Source organism: Cygnus olor, chromosome 20 (genome assembly GCF_009769625.2).
Source record: "Cygnus olor isolate bCygOlo1 chromosome 20, bCygOlo1.pri.v2, whole genome shotgun sequence".
In the NCBI taxonomy this organism is placed as follows: Eukaryota; Metazoa; Chordata; class Aves; order Anseriformes; family Anatidae; genus Cygnus; species Cygnus olor.
In genome coordinates, this window is record NC_049188.1 from 5953197 (window position 1) to 5974173 (window position 20977).

The following is a 20977-nucleotide window of genomic DNA, read 5'->3' on the forward strand; positions in this document are numbered from 1 at the left end:
AAGAGTTGTTTTTTCACTTTGTAGAATTCCATATAAATAATGTCCTTCCTTGACTGAAAAGTATAATGGTAGTTATCCAGTGGTGGAATTCCTTTAAATATACTGTTATAATGCATCAGAGAACTATGAAAATAGCAACTGTAATCGCCAATCTTGTTATATTTTGTGTTGCTGCTATGGGTAAACAAGAATACTTTTTCTTGTGGGGTATTTGTGTTTAGACATTGCCTTTTGTGGTCTTAATGCAACACCAGGAGATGATAATTGCATTGAATGCCATCAGATATTTCTGTTGCTGATTCATCATGCAGTTCTTAACAAAGCTCTTTCTTTTTCTTTTTTTCTCTCAACAGACATTAACTTATTTTGGATTAGGATCTCCATGGCATGTGAACTAGAAAATAATCCAAACTAGGTCTCGTTATTTTGATGTGACAGACATTATCAAAATGGTTGGAAAACTCAAACAGAACTTGCTACTGGCATGTCTGGTGATCAGTTCAGTGACAGTGTTTTATTTGGGCCAACACGCGATGGAGTGTCACCATCGAATAGAGGAACGCAGCCAGCCTGTGAGGATGGAAAGCGTGAGAAGCACAGTAAGAACTGGTTCTAATGTAAATGCGAATAAAACCTTTGCTTACAACAAAGACATGCCTTTAATATTTATTGGGGGAGTACCTCGAAGTGGCACTACTTTAATGCGTGCCATGCTTGATGCCCATCCAGATATTCGGTGCGGAGAAGAGACAAGGGTCATCCCACGAATTCTGGCAGTTAAGCAGATGTGGGCTAGGTCAAGCAAAGAGAAGATCCGGCTGGATGAAGCTGGAGTCACAGATGAGGTTCTGGACTCGGCCATGCAAGCGTTTCTATTGGAAATCATTGTGAAACATGGAGAGCCTGCACCGTATTTGTGTAACAAAGATCCTTTTGCTTTAAAATCCTTAACTTATCTTGCTAGAATTTTCCCCAATGCCAAATTTCTTCTAATGGTACGGGACGGTCGTGCATCTGTACATTCCATGATATCTAGAAAAGTCACAATAGCTGGCTTTGACCTGAACAGCTACAGGGACTGTTTGACCAAGTGGAATCGTGCTATAGAAACTATGTATAACCAGTGTATGGAGGTTGGTTTTGAGAGGTGTATGCTGGTACATTATGAACAGCTTGTATTGCATCCTGAAAGATGGATGAGAACTCTCTTAAAGTTTCTTCGCATCCCATGGAACCAAGCAGTGCTGCACCACGAAGAAATGATCGGAAAAGCAGGCGGTGTTTCTCTTTCCAAGTGAGTATGAGCATTCCTCTTTTTATCTCATACCTTTTTAAAAGGTAAAATAGTACCTTTTGCATATAAAAGTCTGGTCATAACTTGGTTTCGGTGTTAAGTAGCTAGTGGTGTCTTGGAAAGCTGATTTGCAATGCAAATTATATGCAAAATAAGAATAATTATTAACTAATTATTTTGAATCTCTGGTTGCACTTTCTGAATAATTGTCCTGCTAACGTGTGTGTGAAGCATGTGAACTGGCACTTAGCTTAAGATCAGTGTAACTTGAATTTGGACATCTAATATCAACCTTTCTTCCAATATAGCTTTGCTTTTCCTTGTGCCCTAAATAAACCTGGACTGTTCTTGTCTAGACTGGCATTATTCATCCTAGCAAGATCACACATCTGATTTCAGGAACTTAATTGTTGTTGTCAATGCAAGAATGGCCCTTGAGTCGTATTTGCCAAGAACGTACTCTTCCAGGAAACTTGAGAAATTGTTCCAACAAAATAGAAAGCAGAATTGGCGTGCTTTTCTGTTGGCATGTGCTCCTAAAAGGACATACACGCTGAATAAAATTAACCTTGTTGTAGGCAAATCTCTTAGTATTCTGTCACGCCATCTGTGCATCTGACCTGACTACTTTCAGAGACCGAAATCTAGCTCTGCTTATAAAGATTAAGTATTGTGAAAGGAGAAAAAAACAAACAAAAAAAAACCCCTTTATTTATTCTCCCATTAAACTGCTAGCTCTTCTGGTTGTTCTGCCAGTTTTACAGCCAAGTTTTTGAAGTATGGGAGTTGGTTGGGCATTACAATGGGGAAAAGGTGTGAATGCTTGAATCTTCTTTTTTTTTTTTTTTTGCTATGACAGATCTATCTGCCAGATTGCATGTCACTTTAATTTCAAAAAGAAAAAAAATAAAATAAAAGGCAATTCTAGTAGCAAGACATCCTCGGTTAAATTCCTTGGCTTCTGCATTTTGAATATTTATCACCAACCAAGTGCTTTAGAGTAACAGAGGTACCTTGCACAGCCAGCAGTGTGAGCTGGGTGGAGACATGTCAAACTGTTGAATACAGAGTGATTATTTTTCCTTTTTTTTAAAGGTTTTGAGGGAAAAAAAAAAAGGAAGATTTTGTTTAATGCCTAGGGAAATGACTATTGTGTAGAATTCTTAATATATTGGAGGGGAATATGGTTGCAAGCACATCATAAAATTTGTTACAGCTATGAAGAAGGCATCTCAACCCTTTTTTGCAGTATTCTTCATAGCAGATTGAAGCCCTCTGATAATGTAACCCTGGAGCAGTGTACTCTTGGATGTCTCTGCAGTCTGTGTCTGAAATTCTCTTTGGTTATCTGCTTTATGTTACTGCTTCCCCGTGGCAGCTGAGGGGGGAGTAAACTTATTCTTACTGCCATAAAAAGGTGGCTTCCAAGTTCTGTTAAGTGTCCTGTAAAATAACTATGCAGAATGCCATTTCCAGTAAATTATTACTGCCTTACAGCTTCCAGATTTGTATTTGTAAAACTTAATGGACCTCTAAACTATAAAACTCAGTAGCCTTATTGAATTCACACAGTTTCAAGTAGTATTTTGTGCTGAATCTGGTGGAATGGGATGTGAGGAATTGAGAATGTTTGTTCGTGACTCTAAAAGTTATGAAAATACAATGTTGAAAGTAAAATGTGGCTTTGTGAATATTCTTGAATCAGACTTTCAAATTCAAGAAAAGAGACTCAAGGAATTTCAAGACAAACACATATGAAAATATTCTTATTTTTGTGACCTTCAATTCAGTCTGTTCATGGAATTCTTGATGTTTTTAGTGTCTTTCACTAGATGATATGTGAAAGTAATTTATTATTTCAGAAGGCTTTGGCAATAGGGAGAAATGGTTTATTAATGTTATGTCTGTATTGTTTCTGTCTAATCAAATACCCTTGAAATGCAGGGCGAGATTTGTTTTTCGGTTGCAAGAGACCTTTATAATTTGATAATGACTTCAGTGACTCAGTCATTTGAGGCCTGTAGGAAAAAACCCAGCGAATATGAAATTCTGGATCTTGGATGCCTGTTTCATGTATGTACACAGCACTAACTGCGATTGCACGAGGGGTGCTCAAGGTCCCCAGTTTGATCCCCTTCAGCTTCTCACCTCCTCACTTCAGCCCCTCACCTCTCATGTACCGCCGGGTGCCACAGGCTGCGGCTGCTGCATGCCAGGGTCCCTGCCCAGAGTAGGGGTCCCAAGGAACACGTGCTCCTTGGAAGGGTCCTGGCTGCATAGTTTACCCTGAATTTAAAAGGCTGTGCCACAGCTTATCAGGTTTTGACAGCTGAATGCCTCTCAGCAGACTTGACAGAAGGAGGATGCAGTTGTGCTTGGCCTGTTCTCAGCCGCAGCTGAGTTCTTTATGGCCTTGGGTGCGATGGGCCATTAAGTTCCCGGCTCAGGTTCCATCCAGCCTTGTTCTCTTATGGCTTAGGATTTCTCTTTAGGCTTCCTGGGGAATCCTCTGTACTTCATAGTGTGAATATTGTCTTCTTTTAGCTGAAACAACCAAGTCTGGAGCAGCAGAGCTCTGTATTTGGGCTACTAGCTTTCTCCCACCTGACTTTCCAAAGGACAGAGCTGCAGATGACCTCAGATAACGTGAGGAAACCCAAAACAGCGGTGTCTGCTACATACAGCTCTGTCTTCTGACAGAGCTGTACTTCACCACATGCCTGGTAGCAAATGCTTCAAGCTGTTCCGTAATGGTATATTAAAATCAGATCGCTCAAATTATATTGCAGCTTTCACTGGCAGGAAGAGCACGTTACAAGCACTAAATCACCTCTACTTGAATGTGACCTTCCCTTAAAAGATAGCAACACAAAGGTCTAGCCTCTGTAGCCTAGTAGAGAGAGTAAGAAGACCTAGATAAAACTCGTTCCTCTGCTGTCTGCAAGGTATTGGGTAAGGTAGAAAGCCTTAGAAGTTGAGTGAAGAATGAACTGCTATTATAACCTGCAAAGGCTGAGGTATGTGTAAAGACTTAAGAGAATGAGCAAAGAAGCCTGACTCGGTCATCTTCCACTTAGCTCTAAGACTTTCAGACCTTTCAGGCTTCTCAGTTTGGTATCTGCTTCAGAGTCGTGATACCTGCTCAAGTGAGAACTAGTGTCGGATGCCTGGAGGTGTTGTAACAGCTGGAGGGTTTTTGAAAAGAAATCTGACATCTGTCGTCTCGAAATACTTAAAAACGCTTCAAGAAAGTGACCACAGTATCCCTAAAAGATCTTTGCAGTGATGTTATATCCAGTAACAGAAAGTGAATGTTTAAGAATGTATTTTTAACTCATCTGAAATCAAAACTCTGTCAAATGCAATCTGTATAAGATGGAATGAGGCTCTAGGTCAGTGCAAGGTGCTTTGTTTTCAGCTGTCTAAAATGTACGCATGTGTTATTTCTCTTCCAGAGCTAAGCTTGCCATCAAGTGACTTGCAGAGTCCTTCAGGAAGTGAGCTGACTCCATTTTCTCTTATTCCAGACTCAGAAACTCTTATGCAGTAGTCTTTTATTAGCACCATTAGGAACTGGGCAGTTTGTATTTAAGGCTCTGACTTCATGTCTTCCCCTGGCTGCTTCATTTGAGGAAACTGTTGGCTGTCGTCATTTCTTCTCCCGCATTTGCTTAGTAATCCCTGATTTATTTTTTTGCTGCTGATCCAGCCCTAGCCTCACTGTTGTTCGCTTTTACTTGGTATTCCCCCCCCCCCCCCCCCCCCACCTTGTTTTGTTTCTTACCCAGCTTGAGAAACACTGCAGGGGTTTTAAGGATGTACACCGCAGACCTTGTAGTAGTGCAAAACCTGTTGTTTGAAGTAATTGCCAGCGTGGCTGTTCCAGGAATGTATGGCTGGGCTGCAGGCTGTAACTGGTGTTGTTAATGTAGCTCTGGCATTTGCCTCCTAACTGAAAACAGCTGCAGTGACCACTGATGCAAAGAAATGTCAGCCCTTTTATAGCAATTTCTATTAGGCTTATTACGAAAATAGCTGTCTAGGCAAAATTACTTCAGAATACACTGGTTTTAATATATACCTTGCTTTCATTCTATTCTAGTACAGATGTAGAAGTACGTGGGGTTAGCCCTGTGCTCCGTGCTACCAGCTGCTTTCAGAGCTCAGGTGGTTCCTGCAGTTTTGCAGTGGAACCTGGCAGTACTGCCAGGCAGCATTTGCCATGTGCGTACATAATCAAATTTGTCAAGACTTGGTACGTTTACTTGTTTTGCTTTGTTTTTTTTCTGTTTTTTTTTTCCCTGCTCTCTCTGCCCTCCATATTCATCAGATATTCTTCTGGTCTTCCTTTCTGGTAGTTGTGTTTTACTTTTTCTTCCCATCGTAAGTGACAGGACAGTGAAAGATGTAAACAGAAAACCAAATGTGCTACAGCATATTTTGAATGAGTGCCTAGGAGCAGCTGAGCCTGGTTGCCTGTCTCTTGCCACCAGGAAGTGTTTTGTGCTTTTTGTTACCAAAGACTGAAATGACAGCGGGGCAAAGCATAAACATTTAAGTGTGATTTTACTTCAGAACAAGGTATCCTGACCCTCGAATCCCATTCTGGGTTCTTGCCTTTCTTTTTGAGCTACTGAAAATGGTTGAGGAGAGTAAGGCTTAAATTCCTGTGGTTGTCTTACAGTTTTTTTTGTCGGGTGCTTACTCATCAGCTTCTGTTCAACACCTTTTGCAGCAATCTGCGAAGGCCCCGCTTGCGAGGACGGTTCCCCCGCGGTGACCATTTCCCTGTCAGGTTTGTTGTTCGTGCTGGTTGTGTTTGAAGCACTCCAGCCCCTGACCTTCCAGCACTGTGTGACTCACTTCCCTTCTGTATCCCGGAGAATTTTAGCTATGATGACAAGTAAAACCGAGTAAGAGATGGTGTTAAGATGAAATTGAGCTGATGACTGGCCGATGTGCCTATGTATTTGTAATTTAAGGCTTTCATCGCACAGCGCAGTAAGCACCTGGGCTGGATGCCCTGTACTGTTGGTTTAATGCTTGCCCCCTGTGCAAGGGTTCTTCAGCCTCTTCATGGACTCGTCAGGCTAATGAAATAACTGATCACGCTTGCCACTTCTGAGAGCCGTATGACTTCAGCTTCAGGCTTCTTGTCTCAGAAAGTGCTGGGAATATTTAAGGAATATTTTTCTCAGAATGTGTTTTCTCATACTCTGCCTGCTGTGTAATTCTGAAGAATTAGCTGCTCGAGCATTACATTTGAATGGTGGTGTTCTCATGCTTTGTTTCATGCAGATGAGGTACTGGTGTTATACTTTGTAGCGTTATTCTGCTTTCAAGTATACCAATTTTCTTTTCTGCGTGGTAAAGCTTTTTGTGATTAAATTCTTCATGACGTAAACAATGCCCAGAAAGGATGGTAGCTGCAAGTGGCTGTGACAGCTGGATGCTCAGCATCAGACTGCATGCAGATTTAGCCAGCCAGCGGGAGCTACTGACATAGTGGCATACCTTGTAGCATTACTTATCAGGCACACGTAAATATTCCTTTAGGCATCTTGTATCTACAGATCTGATCTTAACCTGCCTTAGAAGAACCATGGCATCCCAAATGTGTATTTTTTTCTGAGTTCAGAAGAAAGTTTGGAGAGCCTTAGATTACTCAGCTTGTTCTGAGTGCTGTTGGCCTGTTTCAGAAATAAACACAATAAGGAGGTTTTAAGTTTTCTAATCTAAAAGAAGCAAGGAACATGAGAAAGCAAAGTGATATCAGATTTCTTTAAAAACAAACAAAGTCCCACAAACAAACTAGGGTACAAGAATGAAAGACTTGAGGACAGTTGATTAAATGAGCAACAAATGAGTTATTTTCTAAATAAGGTACATATGACACTTAAGATTATTCACTTGCCTTTCTTTAAGAGCTGTGTGATGAACAAACTCTCGATCAGTTATAGGGATGGTCATGAAAAATATGACTGCACTCTGTATCTTTGTCACCTTTTTTTTTTTTATAAAAGCGTCTTTCATTTGAGATTTACATTAAGGTGGTATAATATTCAAAAGCGTCTCTGGAAATATTATTTGTCCTATTCAAAAAAAAGAGTTTAGTCACAGTATGACGGGGAGAATAAGTGGCACAGGGATTATAATTTAGAATACAACTTTCAAGAGCAATTAAGACAATGAAACAGCTAATGTGGGAGTATGTCAGTGGGAAAACAGCTTTATATGTAGGTGTGTGCATACTTTTCACTTAGCAGATATTTGGCTTTCATTGCTCTCTGTATGTAAAGAACTTGCTTCAGCATGCTCTCTGTGAAAGCCTAGAGCAGAAAGCATGCATGGATGTTGTACTAATTATTCTTCTTTCAGCTGTACGTAGTAAAGTTGCACTTCCCCAAGCTCTGTAGGAACATGAAATTTTGAGAGGGAAAGAAGAGGGGAGGGGAAAAGGCAAGCTAAAAGTCTTACTGGTAGGAAAGGATCAGATATTGGTTGGGAATACAAAATAAAACCTTTCTTTCTCCCTCCACAGAGTTGAAAGATCTACTGATCAAGTAATCAAGCCAGTCAACGTGGAAGCGCTGTCAAAGTGGGTTGGGAAGATACCTGCTGATGTTCTGCAAGATATGCCAGTGATCGCGCCCATGCTGGCCAAACTGGGCTACGATCCCTATGCCAATCCACCAAATTATGGGAAGCCAGATCAGAAAGTTGTGGAAAACACAAGGAGGGTAAGATACTTATGTGCATTTAATTTATTTACCAAGTGGATGTGAGCTATAGAGCAGAAGATTCTTTTTGAAGTCCATTTCTAATACCTTTTTATACTTAAGTGATCTGTTTTCCTTGTTGAGTGGGGCAGAGGGAAGACTTCTATAGGACCGTGAGCATGGAAAATCTGTCTCCTGCTCTTTGTGTTCCGTTTGGATCCTCTTCCTTCCTCCCAACCCCAGGCTTGTGCTGTGTTCTGTATGAAACTGAGCCTCTTGAGAATCATCCAGATAGTTTTGGAAAAAAGCTAGCTTTCTCTCCTGGTCATCACACTTGATTCATGAGCTCAGCTTTTTATACATGAGGGTTGGCAGAAGCTCTTTCACAAAATTGTTCCCAAATACTTGGTAGAATTTGAAAAGTGACCCGTGGAAAATAGCCCAAGATGACCAAAATGTCAGTTTTTTCCAATTCTTTGCTGTCCTTTGTAGAACAAACAAAAGATGCAAGAAGGTCTGGCGCTGATTAACCTAAACATGAGGATTTTAGTCTGAGCTTAATGTTGCTGGAATTTGAATAGTTAGGCTATACAACTGTTTATCCCTGGAGGTATCCATTGAAAAGCTTATTACCATTGTTTGAAATAAGAATAATTAACTTTTCAATTCTGTTCATTTGAGAATGTATACTGTATTAAAAGAAGGTGACTTTTGCTGCTGCAGCAAAGTCATCACTGGAAAAATTGAACTAAACAATGTGAAGGAACTGTCACTAACCTTCTGATATTAAAAATTGGTCAATGTAGGGCTAGATACTAAAGAAAACTGCATTTTGTGTAGACTTTAAACATTTTGTATTTTCTCTTTTTAGGAGTCCTCTCTGAGAAACTTCCATTAAGCATTTTGATCAGTGTATTAGAGGATGGTAGGCTGACAATTTTAATAGCTGTTAGCTCAGAATGAAAGAGGTTACCCCCTTTTCTGGAAGGGCTTATGGCTAGCGTTCTGTAGGTTTTGTGGTACTTATTGTTCTAAAAAGCTCACAGGCAAGCTAACTCTTCTGCACTCAATTCAGCCTGATTGCAAAACAAACAAAAAAAGGTGTTCAATATCAATTCAGTGAGCCTTGAAACAAAATCCTCACATACCTACCAATACATACTGAAAATAGTGACTGGGATCCAAATTTATATTGTATTTCAATAATTTAACGTTGATTATCTCTTCTCCCTGTGCAGGACAAACTCAGTCTGAGTTGTCAAAATTGTACAAATTTCAGTTGCTTACTGTTGGGTGGCTTCTTGAAATCTATTTCATTTCAAAATGCAAGATAGAAATTAAGGCAATAGACAAAGCCACAAACACACCTTAAAAAATTGAAGCCTAATTTAAAATCCTGGAGTGTATTTTCACAAGTCTGCTTTGAAGCATAATTTGTTTACTAATGTTTAAAAATAGTGTTGAAAAACTGGAGGCTATTGCTATAAAAGCTGATCCAAACCTTGCAAACATATGGAATGCTTGTTAATATTTTGACTGTCACTTAGTTTTAGTATTTTTTACTTACAGCCCTAGTCTCAAGACAGTGTTTTAAGTATGTTATTAGTTCTTGCAGTACCCAGCATACATTTTCCCTAGCCACTTGTACTTTAACAAAACAACCTTGGCATATAAGGTCTGTGTGGATAAAATGGGGGAGAAAAGGTGTCCTGAAGTGAGATGAAAATTAAAAGCCAAACGGAATGAAGATGGCTAAAACTTAAATTCCGTTTGAAAAGGGAGAAACGTAAGTCTTTCAAAATGTGATGTACCCCAAAGGAGCCTTTTCAAACGACGGCTGAAACCCTCCCTGGGTTGAGTCTTAATTTGGATGGCCCAAATTCCTCCCTGTGCTTCGTTTCCCCACAGCTGGTTCCCAGCAAACCCTGCCCCAGCCACCGGTCCCATCTCCATCGCTGATTGCACTGGTGTCCTGAGCCCCTACGGTGTCAAGTTGTGAGGCTTCCCAGCTCCCAGACCTGTTTGCTCGTTCTGTTGCCTCCTTTTCGGAGCAGCAGGCTCAGCAGCCCCTCCGAGGTGTCAGGCTTCCTGGCCATCTTGCATGGGAAACTGCCAAAATGCTGGCCTTAAACCAAGGAGGTTTTGAAATAACTAATATTCTGCTTGGTGATCAGTGGGAGCTGACTCAGTTCTGAAAAATGCTTTTTGTTTAGTTTCCCCCACAGCTTTTTTATTTTATTTTATTTGGGGTTGGGGAGCAGATATTTCAAAACATGCTGTGTTTAAGGTGGTTGGGAAGAGCAGGAAGGGACCTGTGATGTCTTGGCAGTTTGGCCCATCAGACACGTGCCCCCTGTGGATTTCTACTTCTCTTTCTTGAACATACGCTAATTTATTTCTTGCTACCGTAGCTTAGAGAAGAAGGTGTTTATCAAAAAGAATTGTATTTCTTGATCTAGATTTTCCAGCCTTTGGGAAATAGGAGCTTGGCAAGTCAAGTGTGTTATTGCATTCTCTCTCAGCTGGTGAACTTGTAAATTGCTTTTTGCTTTGTTCTGGCTGTCTCTTTTCAAATTTCTTCACCTGGGTTGGCTTTTCAGAGTTTTGTACTGTATGCGTTGTTGGAGATGAAGCTGTCCAAATAAAATATTTCCAGTTCTTCTTCAGTACATAATAAGAATATATCTAAATCTTGAAGCAATAAACAGTTGCATGCACTTTGTTTGGAAGCTGTTCTATTATATTTGTAGTTTGTGGTCTCCGAGAACTTTAAACTGAGTACAGAACTCGCATTTTATTCATTGAAAACAGATTTAGAAGAAGTTTAGACTTCTGAAACTGAACTGTATTGTGTTAGCGTAGTAACCCCTTAGTGTGACTAACTTGAATTAACGCTGAGTTCTCTGACATTTGCTTCTCTTAACTCGTGCCGTTGTTTCTGAGCCAGTTTGGGATGGCATGAACTAGCGCTTCGGATGGAAGAAGCTGCCCCGGTCTGGCAAACAGAAAGCGGTGTTATGGGGGCAGGACCGGTGTTTTGGGGTTTGTTTTTGGAGATGGGGAAGGAGTTGTTCTGTGCTGGGGGGGTATGTAATGCTGGCTCAGGCTTGTTTGTGTAAGTTGTGACAACAGGGTGGAAGCCCAGCACCACTGAAATTACTGGCAGGGTTGATTCTGGCTCCACCTAAAGATGGAACAGCACGGTGTGATCTAGTTCATTGCTATCGGATACGTCAAAAAAACCAACGCTTGGTTCTTGCATTGTTACAGAGAGTGCTTGTTTCGTGTGATTAGGAGTGTTTTCATACCTTGCATACAAAAACATAAAGATAATTGGAATAAAAAAAACACAAAAATTAGTCAAGGTGCAAAATAAACTCTCAGCTAGAAAGCATCTTGAATGCTTTCAGTTCAGGGTTTTATGGCTAGGAGCTTGTGTATTGTCCAGTTGTGGAAGATAATTTTAAAGATTCAAAACTTAAGCTGCGAGATGTCTTTATTCTGTAAAGTTGTGCAAATTCTAGTTGCGTTACTGCATTTATTCTCTACTGCACCAGCTGTAGTAACTACTCTGAGCAAAATCAATCACTTCTTGGAAAGACTATAAATTAGGTTAATGCTCAACAGTGAAAATACTAGTTGGGAATTTCAAAGCTGCTCTTAGTCGCTAAAGTAAGAACCAACAATGTAAGGGTGTCTAAAACATGAGAAGGCTGGCACTGGAGAAAATGGAAGGGAATGGCTAGCAGGGTGCAAAATGTTAATTTCCCCTAAGTCTTCTATGCAGTTAAATCCTGTTCATATTTTTCTTTTTTGTCTTCTGTCCCCCTGCTGGTGACTTACATGTGTACAGGTTTAAATATAATTTTTTCCGTCAGTCTGGAAATAAAATGATGATTTTCACTATCTAAGGGACAATGCTTGAAGAATAAAATCTGTGCTTGTAGATAATGCAAGGAAAATAACGGTCTGCTGAATTTTGTTTTTTTTCACTTAAATGTTACTTGTCTAGGGTACCACAATGGTTAGGCTGGTTTTCCATGCTCCTGTAGCAGAGCACCAAACCGAGTGTTTATACTTTGTTTGTCTTGTTAGTTCTGGTTTTGTTTTAGGAAGTAAAAGAGCCTGAAGCTAACTGCATCTCTTTTCTTGTGTTTGTCTCCAAGTGCAGCATGGTGTTATGGATTAAGACATCTCTGATAGAATCTGCACTGGTGGAGTACAAGTCTAATACAAATATAACAGATTTTTCTGCTGTTCTCAGTAACAGAGCCATTACTTTCTGTTTATCTGCTTTATGTTAGGCGTGACAGTATTATCCTTTCTGACACTTCTTCTTGTCTCCTTGTAAGAAGGAACGCAGAGCAGAGATCGAGGTCTGACTAGTGTTGCACTCTTCAGCATATCTGTGCATATGACTTCATGTCAAGAGGCAATCTTTAATAGTTTTTAGTTATTCAGTGACTGCAGGATTTTGCTGTCCTGTATGTTTCTTGTAAGTATGTAATGACTGCAAGGGTCCGTTCCTTATAGGTACAAAACTGACTTTTTTCCTGGAATTTAACATTCTACATCCTGAGCATAAAGGAAAACATTGTGTAACTAGAATGAGTTTTCATATGCAAATGAAGCAGAAAATGCAAATAATTTAAATTGTCTGAACTGATAGCCAACTCACTGTATGATGAAATACCAAAGTAGATCCACTCCACACTGGAAGAGTATCTCATATGTCCTTATCAATATCATGAGTTTGTGTAAAAGTGTATGTCAGCAGTTTAACAGAACGCTCCAAAAGCCAGAGAACAATTCGCAACTGCAAGATTCTGACTTATGCCCAGTAGAAACTGGCTTATTGTTATGTTATGGTTGGCTAAGTGCTTTCCTTTCACATCTGTAATGTATTACATCAGATTTTCTTTGGCACACACTCCCCACTAAATGAGTATGTATGCTAGGAATACATATTCCAGTCATTTCTTTTAACTTCTTCATGAAGTTATGATCCTTGCCCTGGAGAGATCGAGAGACGGAAACGTACAAAACTATAGAAAAAGCTATGGTTTTCATCATGACTCTTCAAATATGTGTGGGTTTCTCTAATCACATCCGAAAGCTGTTATCTCTCTCTGTTTTATGTTCTGTTGATGCTTTTTTCTGCAGTAACATCCAGAGGAAAAAACAGACTTCTATTGACTCCTGTTTCATACCCATATTAAATTGTGAGGAAATGTCTCCTGCTGTTAAATGTCGAGACGTCCGTGACGATCTTGATTTCAGGACTCTGTGTCTGGGGTTTTAAAGATAGAAAGAAACAATCTATGATTAAAGGGTGTGAAGCGAGTCTATACCACTGCATGAGAGTAATTACTTGTGCTGTCAAAGATGTGTAAATGTAGAGGTATACTGTGATGCCAGCTGCTTGAGTAGCCTTGGGGGGAAAAAATAAAAAGTTATGCTGGTTAACAGAGGTTAAGTATAAAGGCATTTGGCTTTTGGGGCAGTCTCTGATACTCAGAAAAATAAACACAATTTTTATTTCATCTGTCTTATGACTACCAGCATCACAGACTTTATCAGAATCCTTTAAATTTGTTCAATACTGTGTTTAGTGAGTATTTTTTCCAACCTGGGGGTTCCCAACTGCATTGTTTGTCACAGGAGTGACGAACTTCTTATTTTTTTTCGTTACCATCTATGCATATATATAGCTAGTAAGATATATAGTTATTAACAAGACAGACAATTAGGTAGGGTTGCAAACTGCCTCTTGGCAGATATTCCGTGGCTTAAAGTCTTGCTTCCAGTGTTATTTTACTGGATAAATATTTACATCTTGGACAGTCATCTTTGCTGGCAGTTCTAACAAAGAGGTAAAGAATTGTGTAAGCCTTGTAAGCTGCCTTAAAAACTAAGGAAAGTGAGGCTACCTCCATGTAATGCGCAATAAGGGATGGTTTCTAGAAGGGAGCTTTGTTCTGGTTTTATTTTATTTATTTATTTTTGGATAATTAAACATTGATTGCTTTGTATGCTGGAACTTTGATGTTTTGAAAATCCAGGAGGCCCAAATACTTTTACTTCCAAGCTAATTTCTAGACAAAAAAGATCATTATCTATGGAAATGACCAAATAAAATGTGATATTTTTTTTTCTAAACTAGACTTAAAAGTGGGAGAAAATGAGTGCTTTGATTCTCTAAAGTATATTTATGGGTTGAGCTTCTCTGAGTTATTCTTCCATTCTTAAACTTTCCTTCTGTATTTACGAGGGTTTTGTCAGACAACTGGATGTGATGCTTTTCTTTCTGATCTCTTTATGAGAATAAAATGCATTTGGTTTAGCTATGAGAATGTTTTTGGATTATTTTGTATGTAGAACAGCTTGAATAATGCCAACAGTGAACAACAATCTGACATGGACTTCAGATTATTCCCCACCCCCTTGGAAATTCACTTCTGTTTGCAAAATAATTCTTTTAGAAATGGTAAACACCATTTCTGCTCAATTTTACTGAATTCTTGCTTAGACTGGAAATGATTCCAATATCCTGCTTCAGCCACTCTGTGCTGCCACTCTCCAAATAATATGTTTTAGAGTTAGAAATTGGTCTGGAAAGAATTTTGAATCTGAAACCTTTTAATGCCTTTGGCTGCAGATGGAGTCATTGTTTTATGAATTTCTGGATTGCGGACGATTGCTGGCTTTTCATTCATAAGGGACCACTCACCATTTTTGGAACTACTTTAAACCAGTTTATAGGCAGTCTCAACCTTGACAAAACCAGAATTCTAGATAATGGCAGTTTTGAATGAGAATTAGGCACGGTTGTGTCTTAAACATAATCTAGATGCAGTTTCCTAGGCTTGTCATTGGTTAGATTCTGTCTTTGTGAATTGTGGTGTGCAAATTGGGGTGTTTGATGTGAATATAATATCAAATGCCCCGAAACGTTTTCTTATTTTTCCAGGTTATGAGACTAGTGTCATTATTTTTCTTAATGTTGCTGTTGGATGAATACCCTTGACTAGCCCCTGTTGATGTTTATTAGGAGTAAATGGTCTTGCTACAAAGGGCCTTACACTGGTAAGGTTTTTAGAGCAGAGAAACATACTTATTTTTATGTTATATACGTATATATCATAATTGCAGGAGAAGGAAGGGAAAGCAGGCCTCCAGAGTGCCCAACACGGTGTCACAATACAGCATTGTCATCGGCGTTATTGTTTTTAAAAGTGTTCAAATGATGACTGCAGTGGTTTACGGGGAGACGTGATGAGAAGCTTCTCTGGCTCCCAACATCCTCCCTTGCCTAATAAAAGATGCTGCTTTTGCCTGGGAACCTCGCCTAGGTTCTTCTGTAGCACTTTTGACGTGGTGATATTATTGATTTGTAACTTCCACTTCTGCTCTTCAGAATGCAAGCCTGCATTTTAATGGTTTGGTTAAAAGCTGAAAATACGAAATCCTCTCCTTCATTTAGAAATATTTATTATATAGCTAGGCTCCAAGAAGCCACATGCGGAATTTTTGACCAGCGTGGCTTTCATTAAGTTACCATGGGAATGACAGTACCCCTTCACTGCATCTAACCCGAAAGCTTTGCCTGTCGTTTTGAGTCAGCCTTGCTATTTTGTCTAAACCAGGGTTATCAGAAGGACCCGAGTTCTGCAGTGTGTGTATAAAGATTCCTATTCTAATGCTAGGCCTTAGCGAAGGCTTGTTTGGCTGTGTTTAGCCTAGAGAAAGAGTAACGAGAGCTGCCAGCTCTAGTCCGCTCCACACGAATCCTGTGGTTTAGTGCTATGGGCCTGTTTTGGGGAGAGGCGTCCCACAGGCAGGAGGTGCTGAGCAGGCCCCGCTGCAGTCCTGGGCCTGCAGCACGTTGGCAAGGTGAGCACGGCCTCGTGCTCTGGTCAGCTCTTCGTGGTGAAGCAGAGAGAATGGATATTTTTAACAAGGGTCCCTCAAGATCCTGATTCATTTCCTTTGACGCGTTTTGCAAACCAGGCATCGCAGCTTGGGGCGGCGCTTCAGAGTAGCTCCATTTCAGTTTTAAGGCTTTGTAGGATTTTGGTAGGTTTGTGGGTTTTGATTTCTATGCAATCATACCACACAAGAACCCATGACATTAGGGTGTTCCGTAGAAAGGATGGTAAAACCCTTTCTATTCTATTTATTTTTGTCAGGGGAAAAAAAAAATCAATAATGCAGAGTATTTTCCCCCTTTGGAATGTATTCCAGTTTAATCGTAGAAGCAAACAGCTTTTAAGAAGTATCCTCTAGAGAAATGATGATGATGCATTGCCAATTTATTTCCTAATTGGTCAGATAGTGGAAACACTTGTTTGGTGTGGCTCTTGGTATGTTTGAGAATATTTATTGCTTGCTCTTTCTCCAAACGGTGTTGTTTCAATAATAACGTTATGCTCTGAAAGATTAGAAGTGGTGATAATGACAAACTGTCATGAAGTCAGGCTGGTAATGAGGGTACAGCTGGAGAAATTCATAATCACAAGAGCTGTTGGCTGTGACCTTGTAGCAGCCCTGCTAGTAAGGGCTTTGTACCTCTTTTGCCAAAATGAGAGATTATTGGGTTTGTTTTTCTGTTCACATCTGTAGGAATATGGAGTATCACAGGGGAACTCTTCTGTTCTCATATGCAAACCTATTAATTTATATGTAATTCAGTATTGAAAAGTATACCAGTGTGTTTTTCTTTTTTTTCTTTTCATGTACAGAAATATGTATTAATGACTAAAGGGTATGAAAATAATAAAGGAAAAGTTAAGCTTCACCCAACTTTGTGTTCTCCTAGAGAGCCAGAGGTTTTAGATGTGTGGTTACATCCTATGGGGGAAGAAGCTAAGTGTCTGATCTTGGCTGCTAAGCGACTCAAGATCTGACATAAAACACTTCGGCAAACTGCTGTTTAAAAAACAAAAACCAAAAACTAAACACGAAAACCACCTGTGTCTTGAAGTATTGAAGCAAGTGGATAAGCTTTCCTGTTAGCAGAGAATTATAGCAGCTAGATACATAAATAAAGGAATGGATTTGTGTACAACAGAGTAGGAGATGCTAACTCTCCTTGAGTGTTGACCATTTTAACAGGATTTAAACCTAAGCTTTTCCAGACTTTGGCTGTATTTGGATTGTGTCCATAAACTCTTCTCAAAGCTAACAGGACTTTCTTTTGACAGCACAGTAAGGTGGGATCAGTTGTTCACGTGTGATCCTTCCGTTTGCATAAATGATATTTTGTACATGATGAATACTTAGAAGCATCAAAAAAATCTTGTGTTATGTGACGTTTGTCGAGTGTCTAAACTGTAAGACATACTTGGGAACTGAAAGTTGGTTGTTGGGTAATCGTTCTGACAGTCCATGGGATCGTGACAAGCAGTTCTTTCAGAAGACTTTAAATAGAGTCTCTTAATTGTAAATTGTAATTAAGCACAAGCAGAACTTACTTTATTGAAGGTGCTGAAATATGACGCAACGGATTTGTTTACTTGTAAACTTCTCCAAAAGTATGTATTGTAACAACTCAGCCTCAGCGTACTTAATCATTCTGTAGAAAATCTTTTTCTAAAAGTATAGTGAATGAATTATGTAGGACTTAATGAATGCTTGATATGAGCAAGCTTGAAATGTAATACAAGTTAGAGTTGTATCATTTGAATGCAAACACGGTCGGAATATTAAATGCCTTTCTCAAACGTTGCCATCTGTGTTGAGTAAAGAGCAAGCCTGGGACTGAGCATAAAGCTGTAGAACTGCTTCAGACTGCCAGACCTCGTGAGTGAAGCTTGCTTTTACAAGTGGGTTGTACTCAGTTTAGGAGACTCCCTGGCAGATCTGATTTAGCATTACTGTATACCAATAACCCAGAAGTCTTTTTTTTTTCTTAAATAATATTTCAAACAACAGTGAGTGCTAGCTTTGAATACTAAATCATATTTTGTTTTTCCAGGTCTATAAAGGTGAATTTCAGCTTCCTGACTTTCTTAAAGAAGTGCCACAGGTACAGTATTCAATTAGTTCCCTTTTTGTGGGTGTAGCAGCAAGTTAGTATGAAAACAACCTTTGTAAGCCACTTCTTCATAAATTTGATCTTCTGCTTGATTTTAAGCGAATAGCTTGTCCATAAGATTAAATCTCCAGCACTCCTGCTCTTGCACTCAACTGTGCCAAGGCTTTTTTGAGTGCGTGTGTAACTCTAGTTTTAGTAGTATGGTGCCCGAAAACCCCAGCTGACTGAAGACTACTGTGAAACTGGAGGAAAGTTTGGCTCTGTATTTTGTCTTCTAGACCAAATTGCAAAGCTCGTTATTTGTAGAGAAGCTTTACCTTTTGTTGTTTTGCACTGAAAGGTTTAAAGCAAGTATAGTATAGATAGCAGAGATAAACAATGAGACACTTTAAAAGAAATGCTAAAATATCTGGTGAAACAAACAAAACAAAAATAACAATGTTGCAGGCTGTATAATTGATACTAAATGTTTAAAGTGCTTTTTACATTGTGCTTTGATAGAAAAAACAGGAAGTGGCTCATCACTGTTACTGTCTCAGGGTGTGTTCAAGTAAAGCTAAGTAGAAAAATATTTGTTGTTTTTTTTTTCCTCCAATTTGTCCTGCATGTACAGGAGTATAGCTCTGTGAATTGGGAGAGAAGACGTTTTAGGGGCTCTTTGCCTCCAGAACTTTATTTTATCTCCCCGACTTAAGAGAACAAGAGGCACCTTTATTTCCCAAAAACCTCCGTAGGAGCTGTGGGTGGGCAAGCCTTTTGGCTTACCTGTGACTTTTGTTGTTGCTGGTATTTTAAGTTTTTAAAAAAAGTCCTGATCATAGAGCTTCCTTCAGCCTCCTGCAAGGCCTTAGTTCCCTTCTTCAAGGGCTGGAGGCCAGCACCATACTTTGCTTATGTGTTGTTCTGTTTTGGGCAGGAGAGGGGTATCTCATTTTGATCACGTGTGATCTTTATGCACGCTATTCGGGGGGGAGTACTTTAGCATAGTTGTCTAAAAATAAAAGAGTTAGTGGGCAGAGCAGTATACTGAAATGGTAACTTACAGCATGACTGTAGCCAAACGTGCAAGTATTTTAAGCAAAAGAGGAAAAGATTCCATGCTTTTCTCCTAGTTTCTAAAAATCCTGTACAATGACTAAAAGCAGACGAGTTATTTACAGTGCTTGTGTTACTTTGTTTCTACATAATTCCCGTCTTTAATCATACAACCAGTACAGAAGTTTACTTAAAACATAAACGTAAGTAACCTATCAAGTTAAATAATTTGCAGTGTCTTTACTTAAAACAAACAAAAAACTGGTGGGTGCAAGTTTTCTTGACTTTGGTTCCCAAGTATTAGGAAAAGGCTCCTTGAGTGTGACTTTTTGTTAGATGTAGAGATTCAAAAATACAGAGTAGAACCTACCACTCACAAACGAAGCTTTTTGACTTATTCCATCCATTCAAATGAAAATTAGTTTATTAAAAAGGAAAACTGGTTTCTTTTGTTCCAGCCAAAGAAGACAGTAGAAAGGAAGTCTCGTGGCAAGATAAAATGAACATGGATCAGTAAAGTTGAATAGCTGTAGTGTCTGTTTCATGTTTTCAGAATATAACTTTTTGCTGTGGACACCAAATCTTTCTGATAAACCTTTGTGTGATCTCTAATGTGGGCTTCGCGCTCTTACTGGATGTTTGCGTGCTCTCACCCTTCAAACAGTTAGTGCTCATGCTTTGCAAGTTGTGCTCAGCTAATAGAAACCATTAAGAATCTGGCACCACGCAGCTAAATGTGCTGTTGCTCACAGCATTGTTCACTGCTGGCCAAAATGTCTATGCAGCTTAACGGCAAGAAAACTAAATGTGTGCTGCTTAAAAGTTATTGTTAGCTAATTGTATCGAGGAAGTGTGCTGCAGTTATTTCATAATGCTTTCAAATGCAATTACTGTGTTTATTTCAAGATTATCTATAATGTAACAGACAAATATATGCGTATATGGCTGCAAGCATAGGGTGTGTCAGAACAAAAGGAAATTAAACATTGCTGATAAAGATTTCTGGAAAATGTAAGGAGATGAGCTGTCGTTAAAACTTAGCACATTGTGTAATGATGGTGTGCTAGCCAGATAAATTATCCTTGATCTGCCCACAACGTCCATTAGTTAAATTATGTTTTGTATTTTCCAGTTACTTGTGATATGTCAAAAGAACATGGTCCAGTATTTCTAGCAGGTGTCATATGACAGCGGAGGTTACCAAATTGTACTCCCCTAAATTTCAGAGCTGAATTTATACAATTAGCTTAGTATGACTACAATATTTACCTAATTCTCAGCAGATTTATTCCAAAAAGCAAAACAAAGCTTTGTGAAATAAAGAATGTTTCTTAAACTATAAACACTGGAGCTGGAGGTAAAAATTACTCTGATAAAGTATTCTTTAGTAAAGTATACTAAAGATAAAATTAACATAACCAAGCAGCTAAATGGTGCGTGGGTGCTGCTGCTGCTGCTACCTTTTCCCCTAATGTTAAATTGCTAATTTTATTTTAATTATTTACTTAACAGACTGAGCCTATGGAATAGAAGACAAAATGGATCTTTCTTGCACAGAAGGTAATAGAAACATGCATAACACATTAGTTAAGGTGATCTTTTTAAACTAACGTAACCCCATGCAAGATTCAAGATTCTGGGTAAGAAAAACATGAAGATCTGGTCTTGGTTCAAAATCTGTAAAAATCGCATTGAGGTAATTGCTCAGTAAGATGTACAAATCATAGTTTATATGGTTTAAGAGTCGCTGTGCAGTTCTATGTGGCTCATTACAGTTTGCAGTGTTTGCTATGCTATTGGATTGTCAGCGCTACATTGGAGCCTGACGTTGAAAGGAGTACATAAAACTGAACCACTGTTCATTCAGACATTCTTCAGCAGGGTTTCTTGTTC

General features: G+C 39.2%; 1 protein-coding gene across 13 annotated transcripts in view; it reads left to right on the top strand.

The window, feature by feature from the left end:
• TPST1 (tyrosylprotein sulfotransferase 1) overlaps positions 1-20644 on the top strand; it is a 35033-nt gene extending 14389 nt beyond the window's left edge. For 6 of the 13 annotated variants that reach the window (XM_040532174.1, XM_040532172.1, XM_040532176.1 and 3 more), the window contains exons 2-4: positions 354-1294; positions 7836-8034; positions 17990-20644. In XM_040532174.1, coding sequence (XP_040388108.1) covers positions 450-1294; positions 7836-8034; positions 17990-18088 — 1143 coding nt within the window. In that variant the 5' untranslated portion in view covers positions 354-449 and the 3' untranslated portion in view covers positions 18089-20644. The remainder of the gene's footprint in view (positions 1-353; positions 1295-7835; positions 8035-17989) is intronic. The other 7 variants (XM_040532184.1, XM_040532185.1, XM_040532182.1 and 4 more) reach the window with 4 other exon arrangements.
• Positions 20645-20977: the final 333 nt, after the last annotated feature.